The 27,900-nt window shown below is 31.3% G+C and overlaps 1 protein-coding gene across 5 annotated transcripts; it reads right to left on the bottom strand.

Moving 5' to 3' along the window:
• Positions 1-1,283: 1,283 nt before the first annotated feature.
• On the bottom strand, positions 1,284-17,260 carry LOC137922097 (mucin-4-like). Of its 5 annotated transcripts, none has more exons than XM_068764959.1 (13): positions 17,119-17,260; positions 16,310-16,509; positions 14,980-15,038; positions 14,615-14,801; positions 13,660-13,832; positions 12,584-12,905; positions 11,181-11,268; positions 9,084-9,204; positions 6,088-9,025; positions 5,491-5,725; positions 4,642-4,770; positions 4,018-4,209; positions 1,284-3,146 (listed from the first exon to the last, which is right to left on the bottom strand). In XM_068764959.1, the coding sequence occupies exons 2-13, from the start codon at positions 16,502-16,504 to the stop codon at positions 2,992-2,994; spliced, it is 4,794 nt and encodes a 1,597-aa protein (XP_068621060.1). In that variant the 5' UTR covers positions 16,505-16,509; positions 17,119-17,260; the 3' UTR covers positions 1,284-2,991. The 5 variants fall into 5 exon arrangements, with proteins under 5 accessions (XP_068621060.1, XP_068621062.1, XP_068621063.1 ...); XM_068764961.1 differs by having other exon boundaries at positions 16,310-16,506; XM_068764962.1 differs by lacking the exon at positions 17,119-17,260 and adding an exon at positions 16,698-16,728 and having other exon boundaries at positions 16,310-16,506.
• Positions 17,261-27,900: the final 10,640 nt, after the last annotated feature.

Here is a 27,900-nt window from a genome sequence, read left to right as displayed (position 1 = left end):
TTAATGTAAGAATCCCAGAAAAAGCAATAAAACGAGTAATAAGGATATTTTTAATTATATTTAAAATAAATTTGTTATTTGAGTTTTCTTTACAAAAAGGTTCGTGTATAAACGTGTCTTATTTTATTACAATTGTTGACTATAGTACGACCGAAACGATTGCACCGCGCGTCATGTATCTAAAGCAGCGGTATATCGTTTAATGTCTATGTCAAATTGAACGGTCTTTTTATTTTCTTCAGTAAAATTGCAGACCACTTTACTAACTCTGTCCGGCGAATATAGTATAGATAGAGATGCATCATTTCTATGACAAATTATCACGTTATTTTAACAAATAACTCAAGTCTTTCTGACCAATATTTGTTCATAAGTGGTTCAATTAATCGATATATTCTAAAAAATAGCGTTTGTTCGCGAAACGTATACATTAGAACGAGACAAAAATTTAAAATCAAGAATCGCAGAGAACAAATTTTGGCTATGTAATCAATATTTTTCATTTTAAGTGTGTTGTATATTGATTGATATAGAATAATTGTAAAAATGCTTTATTATTAATTTTGATAGGATTACAAAATATGACAACCATATTGTTAAGGCAGGAACATAGAATAGACGAATAAAGAAATAAAAAAAATGTTTATTATTATTTTTATTAGACACAAGCATAATGTTCACTGTACATTTCTTAATCAATATCTGTACAATGTTTTTCAAACAACTGTTATCACAATCTATCCGAAGAGGGATACATATTTACATAATAAAAAAAATCATTTAAGATAATACTACAAAGGAAATGTTTAGTTACAAATATTCAAAATGATTTAAGTTTAGATTAAATTTTGGTGAATAAATTATTATTACATAACCTATTATATGTTTACAAATACAAGTTTTTGGAATGAGATAGAATCCAACATTGATAAAACTACTACATGATAATGTAAGACATCTGCTGGGGTATTTAAATTTTAGAATACAGTTCTAATAATTATGTAATACAATAGTATATCTTAATTATTCTGTGAAGTGCAGTGTTATCACAAGTATATTAATCATTCCACATTTATTGATATTAAGTGTCATTTTCGAATAAACATAAGTACTTCTCTAAACTCAAATGATAAGGAAAAAGAATAAGATTTAAAATATCCTAATTATTTAACCAATGTATCAAATTGTAATTTATTAAATAAATATTTTTACATAATGATAAATTATTTTGTAATATTTATAATTTTTCCATATAAAGAATAATAAAGTGGAAATTGTTTATTTTTTTTTGATACAAATAAATAATATACTTAACTGTTATAATAATTTTATATTTGCGTAATATGTGTTTAAAAATCCTTTGGGTAGATTGTATCACATTTTATTGGATTCATTAAAACTTTTCCAGATCAATGATCAATCAAGTGATTAAAATTTTAAAAAGAAATTCATTTTTAACTACTTACGGTTAATTAAAACTTAAAGAATAGGTAAAAAATATTTAACCATTACTTTTCGAGTTCATTGTGAAGTGTTTATTTAAAGTCATTGTACAACAATTTGCTCGCTCAATACACCTATACATACACAGAACAGTTGGTTCTTCAGATTATCATTAGCATTTAGGTATATCCCTCTTCAGAAGGTTGTAAGAAATTCTAGCTCCATCTATCATTTTTTATAAATATGAACAAGTTGTAATTAAATTCTTTTATAAATCTTAGAATAAGTATAGATAAGATGGAGTAGCATAATAAATAAAATGGATAAAGGAACAAGATATCACTATGTACTTTTTAGTATCCTTGAAATATAAACACATAAGGATATTTAATTTTATGTTACTAATATAAATAATATGGAAGAACTGAAAATATATAATTAAAAATAAACAAATACATATACCTATTACAGTAATATGTATGGGAATGAAACAAAGTAGTTAACATCATTTACCACATATTTAAGTTTTTTATTTTATTTTAGCCATTGAAGATTATTGAGATTCACAAGTAGCTGTGATTCATAAATGTGTATTTATAGCGCATAAAGACCAAGGAAAAATATAATAAATTTATAGAAAAGTCATTAATATAATTTTATATGTACATTTTTGTCCAATGTACAAGATGTTTATTTTGTACTGTGTGTAGAAAAATTGGCTAGTTTTAATTGGTCAAAATCATTTCATATTATTTACTTTATTCTTTTGGATTCTGATCAAGCTAATGTAGGGAAAAAGTTTGTTTTTATAGAACTGTGGGGGTATTCTAAAAGTGTGCATACAGTTGTGAATTACTAAATAAACATATAAAACCTGGGTTAATAATTTCACTACTGATATTTATATTTATAATAATTTATGTATGTGCAGAGTGTGTGAGGCAGAAGTACCAAGAAATTTTAAACATCCATTTCTAAAATCTTATTTGTATAACACTTTTCATTTACATATAAGAGATTTAATAATCAACTGACATAGAACAGTCAAGAGATTGAAATGATCCTAACATTAGTTTACTGAATGACATTGACTTAAACTATTCTAATGCACGAGAAAACCATACAATTTAATACATTATACTTAGTAATTGTCACACGGACATCATCTACTAAACTTCTCAAACAAGGACAACTATATTGACTTGATATTAAAATCGGGAATCCAAAATGGCAAGATTTTTAGTTACAAAATTTGTAAGCTTGTAGGTTTAAAATCAATTAATAATTTTATATGTAAGAGCATAGACATTTATAGAATTAGCTTCTAACATCCAAATTGTCATGTGTTATTTATTCATAATAAAAAAAATAGTAATTCGGTCATATAACATATAAGTTGATTACACGCTTGCTACTGTCTATGTATATATATGATAATGTAATTACATTAATTTGAACTTTTTCAAGATTCTTGACAGCATTCTCCTCTAAATTTTAGAGTTGTTAATAATGAAATTATATTTGATAAATTTTTTTATAATATGCAACTTAGCTCATGATAATCAATTGGCCAGTGTTGTTGGCATATACGAGTCCTTGCCCTGGCTGTGGTGCCCAACGAAGGCAGTTGAGGCTCGTGAATCCATGCTCCCAGTTCTGTTCCAATTCTTTTATTGGTGATAATCCAGTCCTACTTGTATTTTCTGGAAACACAAATAAACATTAAGTTGCATTAACTGCATTAAAAACTTAACATTGATAATATTTATCAAATTTCTCTTTTAAATTGTGAAATAAATATAATTACTTATGAGATACATTGTGAAAGTTTAAGTATTGGTTTATTATGTAAAGGGCTTATTTGTTTAAAATTTTTGGAGATGTAATAATGGTGAGACGATAACTGCTTGTGCTCAGGTAAACACCTCAAAGAAAGTAATTATCGTAATCCTCTGTACAGTTTTTAAGAAAAACATGTTATCAATATGATAAAGGTAGTCTCTGATCAGAATACCAAAAATTTTTGGTCAGAGTATGTCATTGATATATATCTTGTTTGTAATTACTGGATGCTTTTAAATATTAATTAATAAGTAATATATAGTTTTTTTTCTTCTTCTTTCCAGCTGAAAGACGCCTACCGCATTGGCCTTACATAAAGATTGCCACGATGACGGGTCTGGCGTTGCCCGCATCCAGCCACCTCCAGCGTATTAACTGTCTACTACCCCCCAAGCGAGGGGTCTACCTACACTGCGTCTGGTCGCCACTCAAGAACCTTTTAGCACCAACGGCTATTAGTTACACGAGCAATTCTTCGGGCTACGTTGGTGACCTTGAACCTTCTTAAAAGCCCACCGAAAACTACTATGTCTCACTACAAGTTATAACCAGTAATACACACTGGTCAAAGACCTTCATATTTAGGCACTGCGGTATTTTGGAATAATTAGTTGATGTTTCTTATTTAGTTAATATAAATAAGAAACAATAACTTTAAGTTTTGTGATACCATATTGTAACTACTTCTAGTGACGAACAAATGAGTAAAATAACGGTAATATTATAACTTACCCAATGGCTCAAGGCGATAGAGTAGAGCAAAGACGTTATTCCTTGCATGAGGTGTGGTTGTAAACCGGCGGGACCCCAATCCTACAGCCAAGTGGCGTGCAGTGGGTGACAGTGCTACTGAAACGGCGCTCTGTTCTAACACCGCGGTGTGCAAGCAGTGGCCTAGACGCGACCATTCCAATGAGTATACACCTGCAATTTAAATTATTAATATTCAATTAAACATAGAAAATTTCAAGGTATAAGTCCCAGGGTCATGCAAGGCACCTTATACAATTCTATTTTTAAATATTAGATAAACATTCATTCAAAGATTGTTTAATAGTTAAAAATGTGGAAAAAACCAATACTCTTATTTTTAAGACTCTTATAAAATAAACCCTTCAGAGTAAGACAGTAACATAAAAAAATAATGGAAAAAGTTTGATTAACATTTTTACATAGTAGTTTTATAACTGTTGATTCATGTTTGAAATCTTCTGTTAGTAACAATAATATGATTGTCTAGATAAATTTTGATATAATTATTCTCTAATGTTAATAATACAACAATTTTTAACAAAATATCTTGTTACTTCTATAGGCAAATCAAAATAATACATTTTTTTTAAAATGACAACTCACCCAACCAGTGATTTGTGTTTCTAAATCTAGGCACTGGCAACAATGCCACAAGAAGTCGTCCATCTTTCGAGATATCAATGCTCGCGTCATTATGGATCCTGCACCTTTGTACAACAACATTTTTGGTACCTGACAAAAAAAAATACGTAAACAAATGTGGATCAATGAAAGAAATTTTTAAAAAAAAACTTTATGACATTTCTTATAATAGTTTGTCAAAATAAATGGTTTGGCGCCAAAACTTAAAATTTTAATTATACATATGGCATAAAAGTTGGTGGTTACATATGCTAAAGCAAGTTCCGACACCATTACCTGTCTGATGAAAGACGAAGGATATCGACGAACATGTCTGCGACATTATGGTAAAATTATGATTGGGTAAGAAATACAGATTAACACAAGACTTTTCCTGAATAAAAAAGCAACTTGTAAAAAAGTCCTGCACTAACAATAATAAAAGAATTTAAGTCACTGAATTAATATTTAATTGAATTAAATTGATACGTATTGCAATATTACTGCAAAAGTGTTGTAAATAAATGTATGAGAAAGGAATATAATGTGCAGAATGAAAGAAAAACACAGACAGAGAAAGTCAAGAATAAATGTAGAGCATGCTGATATAAATAAAAAAAATGAGTTTTGGAAAAAGAGAAGAGAAAAAAAGAACTGGAAAGAGGCTCTTAAAACAGAGTCATAAAAAAAGTTACAAAAAATAGGCAATACGGAGGGATTAATCTTATATTGGTATAAAAAGTATTTATATTTATAAAGGAACTATACATTTATTGAATGTAGCTGAAGTCTCCATTTTCTATATTTATATACTTTAAAAGATGAACGTACTATCAGCAATGTCAGGAGTCACTCCAGCAGTGAAGTCCCAAGCTTGCACGCGATGCGAAGGCGCTGGCATTGCTTCTGATATAATACCAGCGTCAAGTAATCCAGCCATGCCACTCATTCGGCGAGCTCCCAAATATCTTCCTCCACCAATTTCACCTGCGCCATTACCACCACCGCCGCCACCACCACCACCGCCATTTCCGCCATTGGAATCTTCTTCTACTACCATCGCATTCTGTAAAAATAAATGCGTCTTTCATAAATATACCATGTTCTCGAGAATTTAAGTTTCTTGTCATAAATTTGCTTTTTAAATTTTCTAGAAATCTATATAAATATATATGAAATAGTTAAGGATGGTTATACTGATCACTGTTTAGTAGTAAGAACCGAAGTAATGACGAAATTAGGAGGTAGATTTAGAAAATAAAATTAATATTTATTCCAATTGAAGCTGTTAAAAGTAAATGCTACATTATAACAAATAAAGATGGTTTGCTGATTATCAACATATATGATTAATTATCGTTATTATTTTAATTGATGAAGTAGCAGAATAGTGTCTTTTAGTGTGTATTTAATTTATTTTATTCTCACCTGTGCTAATATAATAGGTTGTAGATATTCATGGATTCTTGGAAGTCTTTGTGACTGACTAGATGAAGGATCAAAACTTATTGGTAGGTCATTAATTTGCACTAACGGCATAGGCGCATTGTTTGATACGGTATGAAACTGATTTGGTTCGTCGCTTGGCCTGTCATTCGAATCTGCTCGAAAAGTAAGAATAGGCGGTAAGTACGGGGGACGGTTGCCGTCCGACGTGTTTGGTTGAGCAGGCTGATTGCTCGTTGGATTGTCTGGATTATTTGATTGCAGAGCAAACATCTCACGCACCGACGACGGTGTAAAGACTCTTATTGTCTCTAGACGCCTATATCTTGCTGCGTTACGCATTCTTACAGCTTGTAAATGGGCCAGTCTAATTAAATTTACTCTATGTTCTAAATCGTTTGGTAACTCGTTTCTTGGCGAATCTTGATTTGCCGTTTCTGCACCTGGAGCTAGACTCGAAGGGCCTGGGACTGGTTCCACGTTTGATGAATCATTTCGGGGTGAAGAAACTTTTGTTGTTAGAGGTTTGCGCGGCAAGCATCGTAAAGCAGGGATTCTGTGACTTGACACTGGTGGAAACAGTTTTTTCTTATTAAGCGGGTGAGCTAAAGGATTCGTTTTATGTAATGCTTTTTGTCTTTTACGTTCCAGATATATTTTGCGACGATTATTTGCCGTAATCGAATTATTTCTGTTCGCTGCCGCAATTTGCACTGCGAGACGATTACTCCACCTCTGAGAGGAAGCGCTGAGCGAAATTGAAGTTTCTTGGACGGAACTGAATTGTGGAGCACTTCCTTGATCTAGCGCGCTCGTTTCTGATGAGTGAGAAGTAGCGTTGTCAGTCGGCGGAGTTGCCGACCGTTGTAATGGTATTTGCGCTAATACAAAAACATTCCGAAGCGGTTCTTCCTCAGATCCACTAGTTAAGGAATTGGAAGATTCGTCAGGATCATCAACATTGATGTGTCCGACATGTTCTATATGTTCAATTCGAACTACGTTAAGGGCTTCCATACGGCTTGTCTGCTGCGATGAAGCATTTTCGTTCCGATTATTGTTTCTGTTTGACATTAACATTAAACAAGTCAGCGCCAAAGCTTTTTTCAATGTTCTTAACATACTAATGATGACATGGCTTAGACCACGTTCTTCTAAACACATCATCATCATACTAAACATTACAGATAATACCTGCATAGCCCTCATGCGGATTTCGTGTCTTGTGGCACTAATTTCTAGAGCTCTTGCGAAGTCTCGGCGAGGTCTGTTGGCATATCTCTGTGTCAGGTGATTTATAGCAGGACTTCGAATTCTTCTTCTCAATTCATCTTCAAGCCACCATCGGTGACTTGGTTGAAGTCTCCGCCTCGGGTGTAGCGAAGATCGCGTGAAAAGGGGAGATCGCCGCGTTGAAGAACGAGTGGCAGGAGATTGTCTTGCAGCTCTTTCGGTTTCCCTAGGTGGAGTTTGTTCATTTTCATTTGATGTGCCGCTATTCGTCGTCTGACTCTGATTTTGATTTCTATTATCTGTTTCAGTGTTTTCAGTTCTAGATCTGCCAGTGCTCCTGTAGGACCCTCTCAAATTTTCTGACATCTGTGTCAGTAACATACACCTATCTAAAAGGGATCGCGTATATTGGCTCGGTACGTCCAGATGTCCAGTTTGTCTTTGTAACATTAACACGCGTCTCCGCAAGTTATCCCACATGTTGCGAAGTTGGCTCATTGAGATTCGGTGCCCGTGTAACCACAAGTTGGTTAATATTAACGTGTGTCGTTGCAAAGCGTTCACGGCAGCTTTAACTTTAGTATATATTTCGCGAGGAGGCACCACATTACCTCTTGTCCGGGAAGTATCCCGACTAGTAAATGATACATTATGTCGAAACGCAGACTGATTGCGATTGTCAGATGTCCCCGGCCTTTCTTTGGTCGATGTACTCGGTCCCTCGCCTGCTGCGTTTCTTTGCGTGCGCACATGAAATCTGCTGCTACTAGCTGACACATTAATTCCATTCGTCCCTGTTTCGTTCGCTGTATCCTCGTTCAATTCAAATGTCATCCTATCCGTAGGCTGCTGTGTCCTCTCATTAGGAGTTGTGGCTGGCACATTTTGGTCTCTCGCTTCGTTTTCTCTAAAATTAGAATTAGGGGTTCTGAAAATATTAAGTTCCAACGATTGATCACTATCGGAGTCAGAAGTTGATGCGATATCTCTGGGTGCTTGGGTAGCAAAGAGCCGGACGCGCGGTCTCGTTTCACTGTTCTCGTTGGATGGTGCGGGGCCGCTAGATCCGCGCCGAGGACTATTTCTTTCCATATTAGCTAACGTAGCTATAGACATGTTCGTAATGAGATTCAATAGCCTGGTACCCGAGTCTCTAAGAATATCACGAATCAAGTCAAGACTCTCATTTATAGTTCGCGCTTCGACTGGTGCAGACACGGGGCTCATTTGTGTCGACGAATTCGTCATCGTCGGTCTTTGTGAAGAACTAGGATTTGAATGGGATGGCGGAGGCCACCGAGTAATAGGAGTCAATTCTTCGAGAGTGATCGGCATGGTTTCTCTTCGTAAAGAACTAGTCAAGGGTTGTGAAGACAGGCTACGATGTGATCTACGTGGGACGTCATCTGGATTTAACGACAATTCAGGTCTGGTCGATGTAAATATGCTTGTGCGCGAAGAGTTTGTCGGATTGTCCGTAGGTTGTGAATTTGCACGTGTTGATCGCTCATGGTTGTTAGTAGAAGAGAACGGATTAGGCAACAACCTCGTTATCCGCTCGTTCTGATCTACCGTTTGAAACGAACGTCCGGCATAATCACTTAATGGTTGAAAAGCAGATGCTCTTGATCCGAAAGTCGACTGGTCTTCCTGAGACGAATTTTGATTCCTGGAAACATTAAATATACTATGAAGTGTATGAAAAAAAAATGTAAATGATTACAATACCAAAAACTATTGTCTACCTGGAGGAGCTATTTCCTAAAGACAAAACGTCAAGATTAAGCAAACGACTGCTATTTGCTCCGCTGTCTCCATTATCAGCACTATCTCGGGAACGAGAGGTGCCTGCTACCGGATTTTCCGCTGCCAGAAATAATGTGATGTTTACTGTCATATATTAAATAAATAAAAAATTCTTAAATAATATAACGTTATTGTTTCATGTATTATATATTTCATACAAATTAAAATTATAAATTTTTTCGTCAGCATATTAAGTACATCTGAACTTTTAAACAAATATTGTGGAGTCCTGAGAACTGTATTTTTTACATGTCGAAATATATGGAAATGACTCCATAAATTTTCCTTAAAGCATTCTTACGTCATTGGCATACTATAGTAGAATTTGTACATTTTGTGGTGTTAACTCTCCGGTATAGCCCTAAAGGTTATCGACTTGCCTAAAACATTTAGTTGCAATACACGATGGGTACAGTGCTCATATTTGAGGCTAGTTTTCATAGAAGAAAATTCTACATAGATAAAAACAAATCATCGTATTCCTTACTAATTCCAGAACGACTTGACTTTTTTCCCATTTCTTTTAAGACGCGTGGAAAGTTTTTGTTGAGAGGGAGAAATGGTAAAAGAAAAACTTATCTGTTTTAACAGACTAATAAACCTATCTGTAGCTATCAAAAGGTAAAAAAATGTAGTCTATGAAATAAAAAGAAACTTGCTGTACCCCCGCACTCATTTGGAGAAAAATGTATATGATTCTATAACAAATTACCATGGGACGCGGACAATTTATCACTTAGTACATTCAAGAAATTTATCAAGCACAGTCTCTGCCAAAACGCATATTATTCTATTTCATTAAATTCAATATAAAGACTTTTGGAAACAAATTGCTCCAATTTTAAGGAAAAAAAAACAAAATTACAAAACGTACTTAGTTCCTTCAGTTTTTCACAGTAGGTGGCGGATTACGAACGAAAACTTAAATTTAAACGGACAATTATAGACGATTTTAATGATCACACACTATAAAGCTATTTCGACTTTGTGTTGTAAACAAACAAAATATATATTATAGCGTAAAGCATTACAATGAAAATAAAATCAAATTATTACTAATCTTTCAAACAAAAAACGTGCTAAACAAAAAAATGTGCTTATATTTTTTTGACCGTACACAATCCCTAATAAACTTTTGACTAATTACTTACTATTGCTACCTTATATAAAGGAACTAGATTGAGCAAGTTTTCAGGGATGATATGGCTGTGCTGGCCAAGCACCTTGATAGTGCGAGCAATTTTTCAAAGTTTGTAAAAAATGTTTACCAGCCGCTGTTAATTAAATTTTTAAAATAATAGAAAAAAGGTACTAAAAATTATTTATACAAATTATATTTATTAAGAAAATAAAAAAAGCCCAAATCACTTAAAATAAAATACATTTATTTTACTTTGCTTGATAATTCTTTATAATTTAGTGAATAATTGGTTGGTTAATATTAATTGATGTTTGGTTTTCGCGACTGTATGTTTTGCATAAGTGCTTCCGTTTCGAATATTAAAATAAAACAGGTGGCACCGTCTCGCCCATGTTATAAAGCATCCATCAAATATTGTCGAATCCTACTCAAAATGAGTAATTGTCGAGTTTCTTCTCGGCTCCTCGCCGCAGATCAGCATTCCGAGCTTACGACTTATAATGTTAATGTTCAAAATATTATTTTCTGATTAGATCTGTCGAAAATATCATGATTTATACCAAACTGTTTGGTATAAGGAAATGTATGTATGTTTTTTCCGATTTTGTTTATATATGTTTTTAAACATGAAAATACCATGACTAGCGTCAAACTTCCAATTTGAGAGAGTAAATAACTTCAGACGTCAACTAAAGGAATAATCACAATTTGAACCACACCAGCCTAACGGGCGACTTAATTTTACGGTATTTGCGTACTTTTTTTTTACAAAAACTGGAATTATCATGTTTTAGTCCTGTCACTCACACAAAAAATATGAAATGTGATTTTTAAGGTCAATTTATTGCGCATCAATTAAAACCACAAGGGCATGAGTATTTTATCTACTTGTTACCATCATTTTGTTGTGCATTCGATGTAGGTCTGCGGGTGACTCCGGCTGGTGACGGGTCCGTCTCCATCGGATCCGTGCCGCGGTCGATCTAGAAGTCATTTAACCTGATAATATTAACATTAGTAACCGACTACGTCGATATCAAAACACATAACTTTTCTACCAACTTTTTGTCTACAGCATTTTACTTGAAATTATTTTTTTATTATTATAGAATATATTCGGATACCGGAAAGTAATGTCGCTTTCTTAAGTTAAATTCACACGACTACATTTTCAATAAGTTATTATTTTTAATCAACAATATATTCACCTTGTTATCAATAACCTTTTGCCATCTCGTATATAACCTCTTCTAAGTAATGAGCTACCAAATGACAATCAAATATCGACAAGCGCAAAATCGACATTACTTTCCGTCGCCACCCTCCCCCCAATATATCCTCATTAGCACAATTCAGATATCTCTTTTTCTTGCTTTTCTTTTTGCGTATTTACTTGTATTTGAGCTAAGTTACTCGTCTTTTCTTTAAGTATATCCTAACTTTTTTTTTAAGTTATTTTTTTTTAATAAAAAATCATGTGAAAAATTAAATTGCAAATAAAGTCCCTGTCTCACCATAAATAGGGATACAAGAAGCCCCCAATAGCGGGGGTCATTTAAAAAAAAATTAAAATAAAAAAACTTAAGACAAACTTTTTTACACTATATTAAAACAGACAATATTTCAATTTCTTTTTTAGTGCTTTTAATTTTTATGTAATGTCATTTAGTGGTTTTTCAATTTAAATAAACCATAATAGTACGCGATATGTTTATATCGCGAACTATTATGGTTTATGTATATGTTTATATAAAATTAGATAAGAGGTACACTTTAATACTTTTTTACACAAATTTGAAATACGCGGCCCATCATTATGAATAAACATACTTTTTTAAGATTTTTCTTCCAGCACGAATCTCTTATAATGTCTTTTTAATTCTAAACGGAGCGTGCATTGAAATTTAAACGTAATGTTAATTTTTGAATATAAAGTAACATATAAGCAACTTAAAACCGCAAGAAAGCCGCTAACAAAAGTCTTTATTACACCAAGAAAACAAACAGTTGCGTGCGATAGTATCTTTGGTCAATTCCGTTTACAAATGTAGATGTAATTTTGTAAACAAAAATACTCATGTTGTATGGAAGTCATTATTAATCCTTTGCTGTTTTTTGAGAGAGTAATTAATTGTTTACACTGCAGTTTACAGGATTTTTTTAAATTGTAATACATGTCCCCATATTCACCTTGTATCTCATCTATTTTTAAGCGCTTTTCTTGGAAACGTTTATACTGTATAAACAGAGTTAGATGTATTTAGAATTCGTCTAATGTTATGATAAAAATCAAATTACCGTGTTTGGTGGAGGCGGTGGTGTAGTAGTGAGTCTATGCCTGACCATATACAGTCTCTGGTAATTTCTCACTAAGCTATCGTATCGCTGGACCAAATTTTGATATGAATTAACAATCATTTCTTGAGCTGAGCCTGAGTTATCTTGTTGTGGTCTGTTTGGACCATTGGGGTCATCGGCGTCATCTCTTCTAAAAGGATTAACATTGTTTGTCGGGCTCGGTGTGTTTTGTTGAACTAACGAGGCATTTGGTGTGTTAGGAGATGCCCATAGAGATATTCCAGTTATTAATTTATATCCCAAAGCATCAAAGGCCACATATCTGGAAGTTAATTCAATTTATGTTATTGTGTTTGTCATATTATGAATACCGTTTCTTAAAAGCTGCAGGAAGATCGGGGAGGACGTAATAAAAAGAAATTAAACTGATACAGATCAGGTTAGCAACCAAATAAGCAGGTGGTAGAAAAAATAAAAATAAAACTAGAATTAAAAGAAATAGGAAGACATAATAAAAATAGAAAATAATGACTAAAATGAAAAATAAAATAAAAAATGCATTTTGAATAAAAATGTAAAATAGCACACAATAAATATAAATTAAGGTAAAGAAATGTGATATAACCAGAATCTTTGATGTTTAAGGAAAGAAGCGAAAGAAGCGAGGCAATAAATGAACGGAAATAAATATAAAAAGAATGATAGAGAATTGTAGAATGAAAGAAGACGAAGGATATCATACGAAGAATGATAGAAGAGTACAAAAATAAAAGGGAAAGAAAGTGAAAAATTCATTAAAAAATATTAAGCCCTGTCCTACAACAAGATAGGTTGTACGAGAGGTCCCCATAACAGGGGCCATTAAAAAAAATGTAAATACAGTTATTTTTTACTACATGCCTTGTATAAAAAACTTATGTCACATTAAAACAGGTCCTTTCAACATTCATGATAATAGAAATATACGTGATGATGAAAGATTAGATTTTTTACAGTACAGGATACTTCATTTATATCCCAATATGTTTCCTTGTAATAAGTGAATAGGCACAAGTAGCAACATGAATGATACATACCTTACTTTTTCGTTTACATTATTTGTAGTGACTTTGGTAAAAGGTGCAGATTGATTCCAATCCCAAAAGTACAATTCATTGTGAGTAGCTATCACTAACAATTGTTCACGTGGGTGAAACGCTATTGAGGCTATAACAGTCTCATTACGTACATTCCATACTTCACTACCACCCTTATATATGAAAAAAAAAACATGATTAATCATTACTTTATGGATAAAGTATAACATATGAATAGAAAAATTGGAAATAACAAACTACATCTCCTATTTTATTATTTATTTATTCACACTTTTTGTACATCCTAGATAATAATTAGAAAAAAGAAACAATTCATATAAAGGCACAAGATGCGGTCTTATCGCTCGAGGGGATCTCTACCAGACAACCTTTGGATGGAGATGAGAGACATGGAGGAGAGGGTTATGTTCTATCTATGTACGTTTAAGTTTTTACTGATGTGCTGTTGACATTAGTAAAAACTTTAACATAGACCTTTTCTAAATATTTGGACAATGTGTCTTAAAAATTCAATGAATAAAAATAACCCAAATATAATTTTTTTAATGACTTTCTGTTGTTTCAATTGCTTTTGCAAATACCGCAGGTTTGAGTGTACGCAGAAGAGCATAGCCCAAGTCCCCTTTTTAGCAAGAAAGCTCAAGGGCTCCTGGCCACTGTTTGGTCTATTTCGGCGGACGCCCCTTAAACTAAAAATCGCTGATGATCCATCCTAGACTTAATAAAAAATAAAGCATTTCTTGCACAATGCAATTCCAAACATAAATAATTTATTTATAAAATACTATTACTCTAGCTTTAAAGTGTACGTTAACAGTTTGTCATCCTCAAAAAGCCTTTTTCTGTTTTATTTGGTGTAAAAGCAGTCATAAACACTATCTTTTAAACTTTGATTAAATTAAGGGTTTTATTAGATGTAATATGTAACTCTTACACTAGAGATATCCCAGACTCTAACTTGACCTCCTAAACATCCGCTGCCTATTAATTGTGGATGTGAAGGGTGAAATGCAATACACCATGGTGTACGAGGATGCCCTTTGAGTATACGAACATGCTTTCCGCTAGCTAATTCAGATACGTAAATGTTATGGTTTCCATGTGTTGAAGCCACTTTAGTTCTGAAACAAATCATTAGTTAAGAAATTGAACATTGAAATACATGATTTAAATTTTTTAAATAAGTTATTCTCTTTAAATAAATAATTATAAAATCTCTTTAATTAAAAAAAAACGCAATGCTATAAGAATAACAAGTATGCCAATAATTTTTTTTAATTTTTATGTTATGTAACTTACCCATCAGGACTAAATACCATTAAAAAGGTAGATCTTGGATATCCTGGCAGATCACAACACTGCAAGGTAAAAATTATAATGTAAAAATATGTATGTATTTACATGAACATCTTTCACTTTTCATTTGACAATGCTTCTAAAATAAGCTGCATTGCAATTGAATTTATTTTTGTTAAATACATGTCCAAATTAAGCTTGAAATTTTTGCCCAAACTTTCGCTTGCATGTGAAGTAAGTTTACAAACTTTTTGTAGGTAGTTTTCTGGTAAATGAGGTAACTCAATTTTACAAATTTTAATGTATAAGATCTTAAGAATATAATTACCAGCTATGTGAAAAAAAGTGCAATCAATGCAATCAAATCATGGTTTAGTTAGTTTATGGAAAAAAATTATTAATAATATATATTACACTATATTACTATTATAATGTATTAAAGTATAATAATTCAATTTTGTTATATATGCATATTCAATACTGTCAATCTTCATGGCTTTTGCAGCTACATCAAACCAAGGACTCATGGATCCATTCTCAAAATAAATATTTAAATTATTCATGGCTTCTGTGTGCAATGTAGTTAGCTACGAAGGTTTAGGGATATTAGACTAATATGTAGCTGATGGGGAGTATCTATCTATTTTTAGAGTAAGATGCCTCTATTCTAATGTTAAAGGAAGGCTCAAGTCAGATCCCTCACTATCTGCACATGTAAAAGTAGCTTCAGAAGGTCAGAACCGCCCTGGAATGTGTGAATTTAGTGTATTGGGTAACTGGTATTAACTTATGATATTTTCTGATCTATTTTAAAAATATTGCACTTGAACAACCTTAGTTATACATATATAATTACAATATTAGTAATATATACACATATTAGTAATTTGTAGTTTGGTATAATGTATTATAAGAGATACTTGTAAATAAAATTTTGCATGGACATAAAAAGACTGAAATTGTTAAAACCAGAAACTAGATCTGATTATTTAATTCTTATTGCCTTATTTAAAAAAGAACTATTATTACTATAATAATTATAAGTACTAGGTTACTCTGTGAATAAACTCATTGTAAATTAAATGTCACAAAGTCAAAGTCAATGCAGCTTAAAACTAAGTTTAAATTAATTCATAATATACCACTTATTGTGAAGAAAAAACAAGAAACTCATTGAGATTACTACTTTTTTTAACTGTATTATCATGATAAGAACAATTCATTTACTAAACATCTTTACAGTGAACATTCTCCAAAATAGAGTAATACACCTAATGGGGCTATGGTTCAATTGAAATTTACATAACCATGCAATAAAATGCACAAAACTTACCCGAATCTTAAGCGGTTTCTGTACAAGAATATCTTCAGCGGCATTTTCCAAAACGGTTTTATTGCTTGGATAGTTCTGAGGCTCTATTCCTCTTTCTCTCCACTGCCAGCTTCGAGCTACATTGCCTATATTTGGCACTTCTTCTATGTGATCATTTTTGTACACAAGCCATTCACTATCAATTCCAGGATCCATCACTACTGGACAAAAACAAGCAGCAACATTTTTAAAGAAATATGATTTATTAATGTATATGACAATGAACATATAGCTCATAACACAAAAACAATTATCTTATTAGAATAAAATTAAATTTCCATGCATTTGAAGTGGTTTTTTAGAAGAAAATAATCAGTAAATTAATCACATGTACTGAAAGCAAAGTTACCTTGTTAGAATATGATTACTGTATATAGGATATATAGGAATGAAAGCATCTGAAAATAAGCAAAAGTTTGTCATCTGTTTTTACCATGTTTATTTGCACAATAAAATCACATGGATAAAAGGAAATGGAAAAAATGATAGCGATAGATGGTACGATACTAAGTTGCAGAAGTCGAAGTTTAGAACATGGTACAATCCTATATAACCATTAAAAATACATTAAAAGGGTACATAACACCCAATATAAATTTAGGTTTAAAATAACATATTAGCATCTGAGATATTACAATAAAGGCTCAAGTTACCTAAATAAATGTAAAACAAAGCATTTTGCTCTAGTTTGAAAAAAATAGTAACTATAATCTTTAAAAAAGGTTTGTTGTACAATCTAGACATTGCGTGAATAGTCTATTGGTATTTACCTTGATCATGTTGTAATTCATAGTCTTTCTTGGTTGATTGTCATTTAAAACGGAGGTTATTTAATATGACTTGTAAAATAATTGTTTATTCTTCGTAATAATGCAGCTACGACACAAAATCTATAAAAGAACTTAGTCTTACGGCATTCATACAGCTGCGAATTGTCAAAAATTAGGGCTGTGACTGCGACTGCGTATAAAATAAAACATCTGCGTTTTGTAAATGCTAAAACTTTATGTTCTGTAGGAAATATGTATTTATTTTAGCTTTTACCGGAATAAGATTCCGAAAAAGTATATATTTGTATTTTTCCTGTTAGACTATAAAAGCATTTAGTGCGAAAATTGCAGGCTAGTCTAGTCACATACATGTTAATATAAATATTAACAAAAAAACTATATGATTGTAAAAAGAGTTTTAGAAAAAGAGAAGGATTTACTTATATTTTTTCAAAATAAAATATGTAATTGATACAATTTGCAATTATATAACAAGATATTTGACTTTCGAAATATTCTGATTGTTTGATAATAAGTAAATATGAGGTAAATTAAAAATCCAGATCTACAGGCTTTTGTGTTGCCCTACTACATACCGGTTGATGAAGGCTTACACAAACAAGAATTTTTGCTAATAGGAATTTATGCAAGTATTGTTTTATTTTGTATACTATAAGACAAAATTGGCAAATATCCAGAGAACAGAGGTCTATTTGAACAGAGCAAACAATATGTACTGCAAAGAAACAATACTTTAAGAGTGTAGTAAAAATAGAACACATAAATATATATATATTTTTGAATTTTTGACATGCATATATATATACATATATTTATCTTAACTTGTTTATTAATTAGTTGGAGGTTTTGTCCGTAGATTTATTAATCCCATTATTAATGTCATATTATATCCTATGACAAACATTAGCATCATCACTAAATATATTGATTTGTATAACATCTTTGCTTCTTCAGTACACGCCTCCGAACACAATTATAAGCACCAATGTCAATATTTGTATATAATTGTTATTTATTAAAACATATTACTCAATAATTGCTATAATCAAGTCACTAGGCGTCTATAATAGCCTTTGTTGTGGTAGGTGCCAATTGTTCTTGAGTGTTCGTGTATTAGTTCAAGGATAAGAAATTTTTGTTTATTTACAAAGGTTTATCAAATTAGGAATAAGGAAAAAAAATCTATACATGTCTTTAATTTTTTTGACATCATTTGTAGGTTAAGGAATACAGCGCACCAATAACGAAGCGAACCATAATGTATATCGGGGAAATGTTAAATGTAGTCGATTAGTCATCAGGACAAATTCAATTCGGAATGCTGTAACCTTTGTCAATCTATAAGGAATACAAGCGGTTAGAAGATGAATAACGTTTAAATAATATTAAGAGCACGACATGTTTTATTTCGGTTTATTTCGTGTTACACTATTTTTACTAAATTGAAAATAATCATTTTTGAAATGGTAAATTTATTTTCTAAAAGATTTATCACTTTATTATTATCATTATTAACTTTCACTTTCACAAACGTGCGAGGTTTATTTAAGCTGCACTTTTTTTAAACCAATACTAATTTTTTATGTTCGAAATCGAACATTAAGCGATATTTAGTGAACATAATTTAGTATGTGAACTGGAAAACCTTGGTGTAGCAGTGGATATCCTTCAGCGGAATATTTTAAGAAAAGCAGCGAACAGACGCCCACTGCAAGCTATAGGCCTTTCTCAAGAATTGCCATGATGACCAGTCTCAGGCTGCCCGCATACAGCGACTCCTCGTGTCTTCTCGCAGTAACTCTCGTGGTCGCCACTCGACAACCATTCAGCCCCAACGGCCACCCGTTGCACGAGCGAATTGTTTCGCCCACTGCTACTACAGACGACCAATTCTTTTAGCTACGTCGGTGACCCTCGCTCTTCTGCGGATCTTCTAATTCAGGATAAAAAAACAATTGAAAATTATTTTTATGTATCTAAGACGTAATAAGACAATTTAAGAATATTGTTTTGGAACTTTAAAATTTAGCAGTGTTTTAAATTAGGTAGAATAAAGAAAGAAATAGAATAAAAAAATAATAATAAAGTTAATAAAATACTTAATTAATTTACATCAAATTTGAAAAGCGCACGCATCTAAAAATTAGCTAGTTACTTTGTTTTTACTACTAGTTTCTACTACTTTGTTTCTACTACTAGATTTTTTACATATGCACTCCATTCATAATCGTTTAGATTAAGCTTGAAATGCAATTTAGAAGAAAAATTATGGAAAGACTCATTAGGAAATATTTTTAAGTTAGTTAAATTGTAGAAAATATCATTTTAACTTTTAAGTCGATACATGGATTTGTGACAACCAATTTTCGCGTGAGGTCATTAGGATTTTTTCCGTTTAAGTCATTTGATAAGGGCAAAAGTTTACTTCAAGTTAATTGCGTTGAGGTGGGTGTATGTTAAGTGTACTTGGAGCGAACTCAGCTACTGTGTTGTGGAGCTACTGTGTAGATATTTCAACTAATGTTGACGCGCGCTGCTGTGCAACCAGTGGCGTACCTAGGGGGGGGCGGTGGGTGCGGTCCGCACCGGGCGGCACTTACCATGGGGCGGCATTTTTTATATTTACTTATAGTTGTAAAAAGCAACTTATTCATTTCATATTTATTTTCTTTCTTGAATAATAAATGATTATTATGATAATTAGAAGAAGAAAATAGTAAAACGAGATCAGATGCTTGAATATTACTCAATTCTATGTAATCTTTTTCTTTTCTATGTTACCTTCATTAATGGGAACCCGTCCTTTTGGAAATTAAGGACGCTCAAAAATACCTGTAAGTATGTAAGTAAAAGGGTTAAATGTCCACCAATGCCATATAAAACTAAATTCTTTGCAAACACATTTCATGGAACAAAGAGATACGCTAGTACAAAACGCTGTTATAGCAGCCAAAATAATTTGTGAAGAGTTGGAGATATCGACTGAGCGTCGAGTTAGAAGGAGAAAAAATATGAGTGGCGAAAATTCGACGTGGAGACGTGGGGCTATCCTTAGAAGAAGAAATACGAAGAGAAATGTTTTCATCTAAGGACAGAATTATAAAGGAAATAAAAGAACGCTACGATCAGTTGCATGGCTTTGTAAGAAAATATTTGTGTATAATACCGTGTAACCTACTAAATGAAGAATTTGAATGAAATAAATGACTTGATTGACATTGATAAAGAACAGTCCCATATTGAAAGAAGAAGGATCCAGGTTTTTATGGCTGTACCTACACTAAAAAAAGACAACCAAAAAAAAAACATTAGAAAAACGGGGAGAAGGGCCATCTTGATCTGTAAAAATTTATTCAGCAGTATAGGTTGGAAAATTCTGTTCCCAGCATTGTAATATTGTTAAGTTTTTTTTTAACAATTTCAATCAGTGTCGCTAGTTGCGAAAGAAGCTTCTCAAAATTGAAGTTGATAAAAAATTATCTTCGTTCTACAATGAGTCAATTAAGACTACAAAATCTTGCAATATTGTCAATAGAACAAGAAATCACAAATAATATAAATTTTGAGAGTTATACACACATTATACACAATTTTTCTAGTATGAAAGCTAGAAGAGTAGATATTATATAAATATATTTACGAGTGCATACAAATATGTCTAAAAAATTACTCTGTGTATTCATTAATATTGATTATATAACCTAATAATTTATTTATGTGTAATTAACACAATTTATTTATTTATTAATTTATAAAAACCACTATTTGATTGACTTATAATAGAAAGGGCGGCAAACTGCAGATCGCCCCGGGCGGCAAAAGTTCTAGGTACGCCACTGTGTGCAACATAAGCTTGTAGAAATAGTGACAGTATGTGAGTGACAAAATATAAGAATTTTTCACTTTTTATTTTCTGCCTCACAATGCCAATTCACATACAAGCACGCGCACACATATAGGCTAAGATTAGTTGACATATCGCTTTTGCAAGTTATAATTAATTAATAATGATATTGATTGCATATTTGTATACTTTTAATTTGTAATCATTTTTATTATAAAGCTCACAGCAGAAACAAAACAATCAATACGAATAACAATAATAACATTTTATTATAATATTAATTTTTTATATTTCTTTTCACGCCTTTAAGTTTAAAAGAACCATTATTTTTCAGACTTGTTTGTCTTTATAGGGCAAGTAATTTTACACTGGAAACACGTTACATTTAAGTAGTTAGTTTTTATTGTATATACACGCGAAATTAATTTTTAATTAAATAAAACATTTATGTATATAGAGATTCATAACACGGTAAAAAAAAGTATGTTATAGGATTTTAATTTCATAAAAAGTAACTTCTCTTTTGAAGAAATATTTTGTGTACAAAAAAAAAAAAAAACGTTAGGATGTTAAGAAATTTGTGCAAGACGAATTTCAAAATAAAATTTTCTGTTGTACTACGATAAAAAAGAAGACATGCGGATAATTTTGAAAATGTTGCAAGAATTACATTTTTCATTCATTCTTTTTTTATAAAATACTTTCAATACTTTGTGCTAAGGTAGAAATCTCATATATATATACATAGTATTTTACCTAGTTATTAACATTACCCACAAATAGCCAACTCTGTTTTCACATGATAGATACTCACGTGTAATATGAAAAAAAACTTCAATATTTTCCCATTTTCCTTGCAAAAGAAGTATTAATGAAACCCATATTATTGTATTTATAAAATAAAAACAATTCGTTTTCATTAAAAAAAATAATTAGCGTACAATAAAAATTCAGTTCACAAATAAAAAACATAAAAACTCAAATAGAATGTAACTTATGAAGTAAACAGGCGTGCACACTTTTATTACGGATTGGACCAAAACTGCTCCTAGAGCATCTGTTGAGACTGATTCTAATGAAGAATTCCGTTTGTTATTAACAGCCTCTATTGTTGTTTTTTTTTTGTTTTAAAGATCACACATCTATGGGCATAAACTGAATGACTGTGTGTTTACTTATATACCGGAGGGATTGCAGTATTCTCCCAATTGTATTTTATTGCTGTATAAATAAATATAAAACACCATTAAAATTATAATTAAATAAAAAAAACTATTTAGTCATTTCAGCTAAAAAAAAATTGGGTAAAAATATATATTCATTCTTATTGATGAATCGGTTTTTTTTTAAATCATGTAAAAAATAGCCCTGTAAAAAGTATTCACATTCTTATTGGAAATCTATAGAACATTCTTCGAGAACGATCGCAGTGAACTTATAAATGCTAGGTTACTTTTCACTGATTACATAGTAATATAATAGGATTTTCTAATAATATATAGCCCATTATGGGAAATTTGAACAATTAAATAATTACAAACTTAATAATTAGGTAACTTTTAAATTAAATGTCGGCGAACATAGAAGATAAATTTTTGTGATTATTTTAATCCAAATGAGATATATTACATATAATCAAAGATTCTAAATTTTCTTTTCTGAATTTAGACGCTTCACTTGAACTTTTCCAATCGTTTCAAATAGCACAAACTTAAGTCCATGTGAAATATTTATTACTTTCTAAAAATAAGCTGAGACGATTGTAGACGATCAATAATACGGACTGGAACTACTACATCTGTAAAGGAGAGTTTCGAAAAATGCTATTTATTAATATATACTATAAACGTGTTATAACAATGTTTAAAATTTTAATTTATAATCAATTTATACAGTAGTTTATTTATCATAGAATAAGCAAGAACTAAAGTTTTAAAAGCTTCTTTCGTGATAAATGATAATGTTTTTTTATAAATTTGAAAACGACATGTAAGGAATATAATAAGTAACTATGTTCTTTTGGAATGGAATGTGGTAACAGGAAAATGTTCTCTTTTACATATACGATTAAACTTCTTTGTCGTAGTTTTATTAACGAGAAACTAATTAACTTTGTCCACAACGATCCTTGTTACGGACGAATCTAATTTATTGGAACTGTCGTAGACGTAACGGTGGGATAATAACACCGAGCATGTGGCGGTAGTGACCTGGAACAATACGAGGTACAAAACAGGATGGAATGGATGCGGTTGCAGAAGGCCTTTGCGCAGAGGAAACCAAAAACCTATAAAAAAGAAATACACAAGAAATTATTGGTTGGAATAGATTTTAATTTTAGTTATAAGTAGTACTTATACTAAACATACTTTGTGAACGATCTGAATAAAGAGCTACGTTATTTTTTTTTTATTAGAAAAACCTGCACGTTTTTTGCTTAAATGAAAGTAATAATATCAGACTGAAGTTTGTGCAATGTAAGAAGATAGGCTTAAAAATTATTTTAATGATAAGGTCAAAGCAATAATGTTAAAGTTGAATATAGTGTAATGTTCCTAAATCTCAACAACCTATTGTTTCTTTTTCTTATAAATTAAAGTAAATTCGTAAGTGACAAAGTAATGACAATGTAAAACAAGTAAGTTATTAAGTTACTCTCTGAATTAAGATACAAATTTTTTGTCTTCACTTTTAAGTTTATATATGAAACTTTTGTTTGGTATTAATTATGAAATTAATTGGTACATTTAATATTGTATTTCAAGTTGGCGTTATTAAAAATTTTAATTAGTTGTTATCTGTGGTTTTAGTTTAATTTCAACAAACGAAATCGTTATATTAACTTTTCAATTTTTAAATTTAGATTGAAGACGAAGAATAAAGTTATAGAAGTAAATAGTATGAAAAAAATCTGATGTAATTAAAATTCAACATATATTAAATATTCAGAAGTAATTTGCTTAAACATCTAAAACTCTTATTATTCGTTCTTTAATCTTTTTAAATCTCGTAGAATAGATAATATGGTTGTCCCGCTACATCAGTTTTCATACATATGCAACCATTAATTTGCTTTTTCGTGTAATCTAATGTACTTCTGAAACGACTTTGAAGATATGAAAATGTGAAATGCGAGAGCGCGTGAAATGGCTTCTCTAACCCTTTTTCGAATAAATCCTTAAGCTTCACTCACAACTGCGGTCCCTCAGTGGGACCAATCTTACAGGATTATTCCTTTTAGATCTATTTGAGTTGTCCTTTTGTCATTTAACCCAAATATGTCTGTGGACATACCTGTATGTGTGTACAAAATAAATATATATTTCATATAATATAATGATGAAATAGTAATTCATCGAAGTGGCAAAGATGTCCATATCTACGAGTGATTATAAATTATATTGGAATTTGTGAATGGTCATTGAGGGATGTTGGACGACTAATAAACCTTTCAATCAACATTCCATTAAGAGACTTTTCTGAGACGTCTCTACGAGATCGAATTATGGAATAGGATATCCGTGGGTGAATGCAAGTAATATACGTAGTCTAAGAAAATGACCAGAAGGGCCTGAAAGTTTGGGAGTGGAGATTAAGGATATGTAATCGCAGCGTTTTACGTCCACCCAAAAGGTGGGTAGATGACATTGTTGAGGTTGTCGGAAAATGCAGAAAGCTATCAGTTTCTAGTCGTTCCTATTGGAAATCTTGAGAGCGGTTTACGTTCTAGGTCTAAATTAATGATGATGATGATGATGACGACGACGACGACGATGATGAACATGAACCTAGAAGCCAGTTTTTAGTAAATTGGAACCACAGTGTTGAGTTATTGAAACATTTTTATAAGTTGATTGTTATGTACAGTCTGAAAAAGGAGCGATTCTTTCAAAATGAACTAACTAACCTAATCTTTGCTGTATATTGTATTATTATATTGAATTTAATATTTTATCTCGTGTATATTGTATATTCGTAGTGTTATGTGATCGAGATTATTTTGTTGAACATAAACGTAACCATTTCTTAGTAAAAGCTTAAATTTCAATTTAAAAATCAATATTACCTGATAAAATTATCTGTCTCGCTCGAACCTGTTCATCAAACAAATAGCGTAAAACGTATGCTTTTATTGGATTCCTTGAAAGCCCACCTAGACGATAAAAAACAATATAAAACAGAGAAATACGTACAATAGCTACAGATTTAATTTCGCTTTGCCATGGTTCATCGTTTCCGTAGTCGCATTGCAAAAATATTTGATCTCTTTATCGATATCAATGGTTTTATTTGTTTTACAACTATCGCATCTATTTCATGGCATTTTATGACAACAAAAGAAAGTATTACGATATACAGCGTACTTTTACTTATAGATTAAAATGTTCATTTTTTATGGACGAATATGACAATCTGTAGTATGTGACAATGTGGGTTTAGGACATGACGTTAGATTATTGGATAGAATGCAAATACGTAAGTAAAACCTAAAATAAATTAGCGAATAATTTGGTACCCGGCAGTGGCCTGCACTCTAGATTATAGATTTGAAGCGAGTACACTGGATGGATCAATAAATATAATACATATCATATAACTATATGAACTGCCTGTATGTATTTATATAGTTTGAATTACATATATGAAACAGTTTATATAATCACATCGGGTACAAACATTTCAGGATAAAATTAAAAAAATCGATTAATGAATATTCGACTGATGCGTAATGTTTTTGTCCATTATTAGTAATGTATTCTCCATCGAAACTTTTGCTAATAATTCAAATTCTTAAAAAAATGTCAAAAGTAGCTCTCAACCATAAGCTATCTAATTTTAACGGCTTACTAACGTATATTTATTAATGGTTTAATAACGAATATTTATTAATGGTTTAATAAAAAATAACATGAATTTTTGCTGATTAATCATATAATTTAATTATCTTCAATTTATATCCTGATCTTTAATAAAATTAATTAGAAAATATATAGTTAAAATATTACAAACTACTGTTATACAATACATAAATTGAAAGTTTCTTTGATTAAAAACAGCTGAATTGATGAGCCTGAACTTTGCACTTTTTCCCACCGACCTGTGCGCTCTAGTCATTACGTCAAATTATACATTTTCTTACCGCCGCAGTAAAGCGGTCAAGTGTTAGTGACTAACGGACAATTAGCATTCTGCAATAGCGCTTCGACTTCATACAAGAACACTAATTACATCTTTGGAAGTGAAGAAATATTAACTTTTTTATTATTGACGGTTTTTAGATTACATTCGATTGCATTTGTAATAAAGTTGTCTAAAACTATAAAAACTTTAAACAATTATTTATTGTTTTATGGGGTTTAATGTAATATCATTAAACGTCATTCACATTTCCCATATATATATTTATAAGTGCCGTTTCTAATGTTAATAATGGTGTTATCCATTAAAAGCTCATTAGATTTAAGGTATGCCATACTTGGTTTTTTATTCGCCATGGAATATCTTTCTTTAAACGAGTTTATACCAGACAAGGTTTTATTTTAGATTAACGTTCCAACCATATAGGAACTAATCATCACAATAAGCTAATATATATAGGGTGGTTGAAATAGATGTAAAAGCTTTAAAGAAATGAATGTGTAGCTTACTGCTGTCAAGTAATGTGTGGTACACCCCATCCAACAATCATGATTTTAGAACTAATAAAGTAATGACAATGCCGTAAGAAAAAGCGTTTTTTAAATACGAATCACTATATTTTAAAATGGATTATTGTTTACTATCAGTCCCTAGAGACTTTGTACTGTCAGAAGCTATATGTTGTTCATCGTGACGATCTTTGGAGGCACCTTGCCTTGGACGTCTATCGATTGATATGACGATAATGATTGCTTATTAAAAAATGCAAAAATTCCTAAACATAATAAAAAGGTGAGTAATTACTCTTTGTGTCTCAATGTTAAAAATGACTTCGGAATAAGTTAGTAAAATTTTATCAAAACTTACAGCTCACAAAAAAGTGTTTATTTTGAATAATTAGTGTATATTTCAATAATTTACTTTTTTTATCTTTGATAATACATTCAAAAGTTTTCCACGGGTAAAACAGGTACAAATAATAGTACTTTTATAATTTAAAATCTGTTAGGCAGATTTACATAGTGAAGCTAGAATTCCGTTACTTGATTAACACTCCCCAAATCGAGTTACAAGTTTAAACCAGAGCGAATGAAACGAGGAAAAAAAATTCCGTTTTACACCATTCTTCTGCTCCATTTTTAGGTGCAAATGTGAAATGGAATATGAAAAACTAAAAGTGTGTCGTATATATCACGGATTGATTTACAAATACAACTAAAATTACATTTTAAAGCGTCAATGTTAAATGCTGTCTTTGTTTTTAAGTTGAAATTTTTTTATTTTAGATTACTTCTACTACTATTTTAGTGTAATGAAATTCGGGGTGATCCGCCGCACATATGTCCTGGTCCCGCTGTGGCAATGTTAGCGTCGTCAGCAGGCATCATCTTTAAATCATTTACGGTGTTTTAAAGAACGACTGTTATAGGACTATCGGAGATTGTACAGGCAAATTTGATACTTAGTTGACTTTTAAAAGTAAGCCGGTCAATTCGAAACTCATTTGAAAGAACTGGAGTTACAGCTTCAATACCTTTTGTGATTTATTTCATAACAAATGGCATTTTAAGAATTTGCAGTAGTGTTTTAAATAAAAACATGTATTTATATTTTATCTTAACTCTTGTTCATTTCAATAATATCAAATTTAACTTTTATGTATGTACTGCACATGAATTCGCGGTAAAGGGATGTATATTTTATACCGTTGTCAATTAAACTTGGTATTGATTCGTAAAACATAAAATAGGGTTGCCTCATTTGAAATGCTCGTCGCC

The sequence above is a fragment of the Battus philenor genome, unplaced genomic scaffold (genome assembly GCF_028537555.1).
Source record: "Battus philenor isolate CCGP_79_NKW_IND1 unplaced genomic scaffold, ilBatPhil1.0.hap1 SCAF_2, whole genome shotgun sequence".
NCBI classification, from domain to species: domain Eukaryota; kingdom Metazoa; phylum Arthropoda; class Insecta; order Lepidoptera; family Papilionidae; genus Battus; species Battus philenor.
This window is presented reverse-complemented; position numbering and strand designations above follow the sequence as displayed.

Coding starts and splice junctions, on each gene's coding strand:
- LOC137922097 (XM_068764959.1), bottom strand. CDS start 16,504: ATGGATCCTGGAATTGATAGTGAATGGCTTGTGTACAAAAATGATCAC. Junction 14,802..14,979: donor ATGGTATTTAGTCCTGATGG/GTAAGTTACATA, acceptor GATTTGTTTCAG/AACTAAAGTGGCTTCAACAC. Junction 9,205..11,180: donor GAATGCACAACAAAATGATG/GTAACAAGTAGA, acceptor TATTTCTGGCAG/CGGAAAATCCGGTAGCAGGC.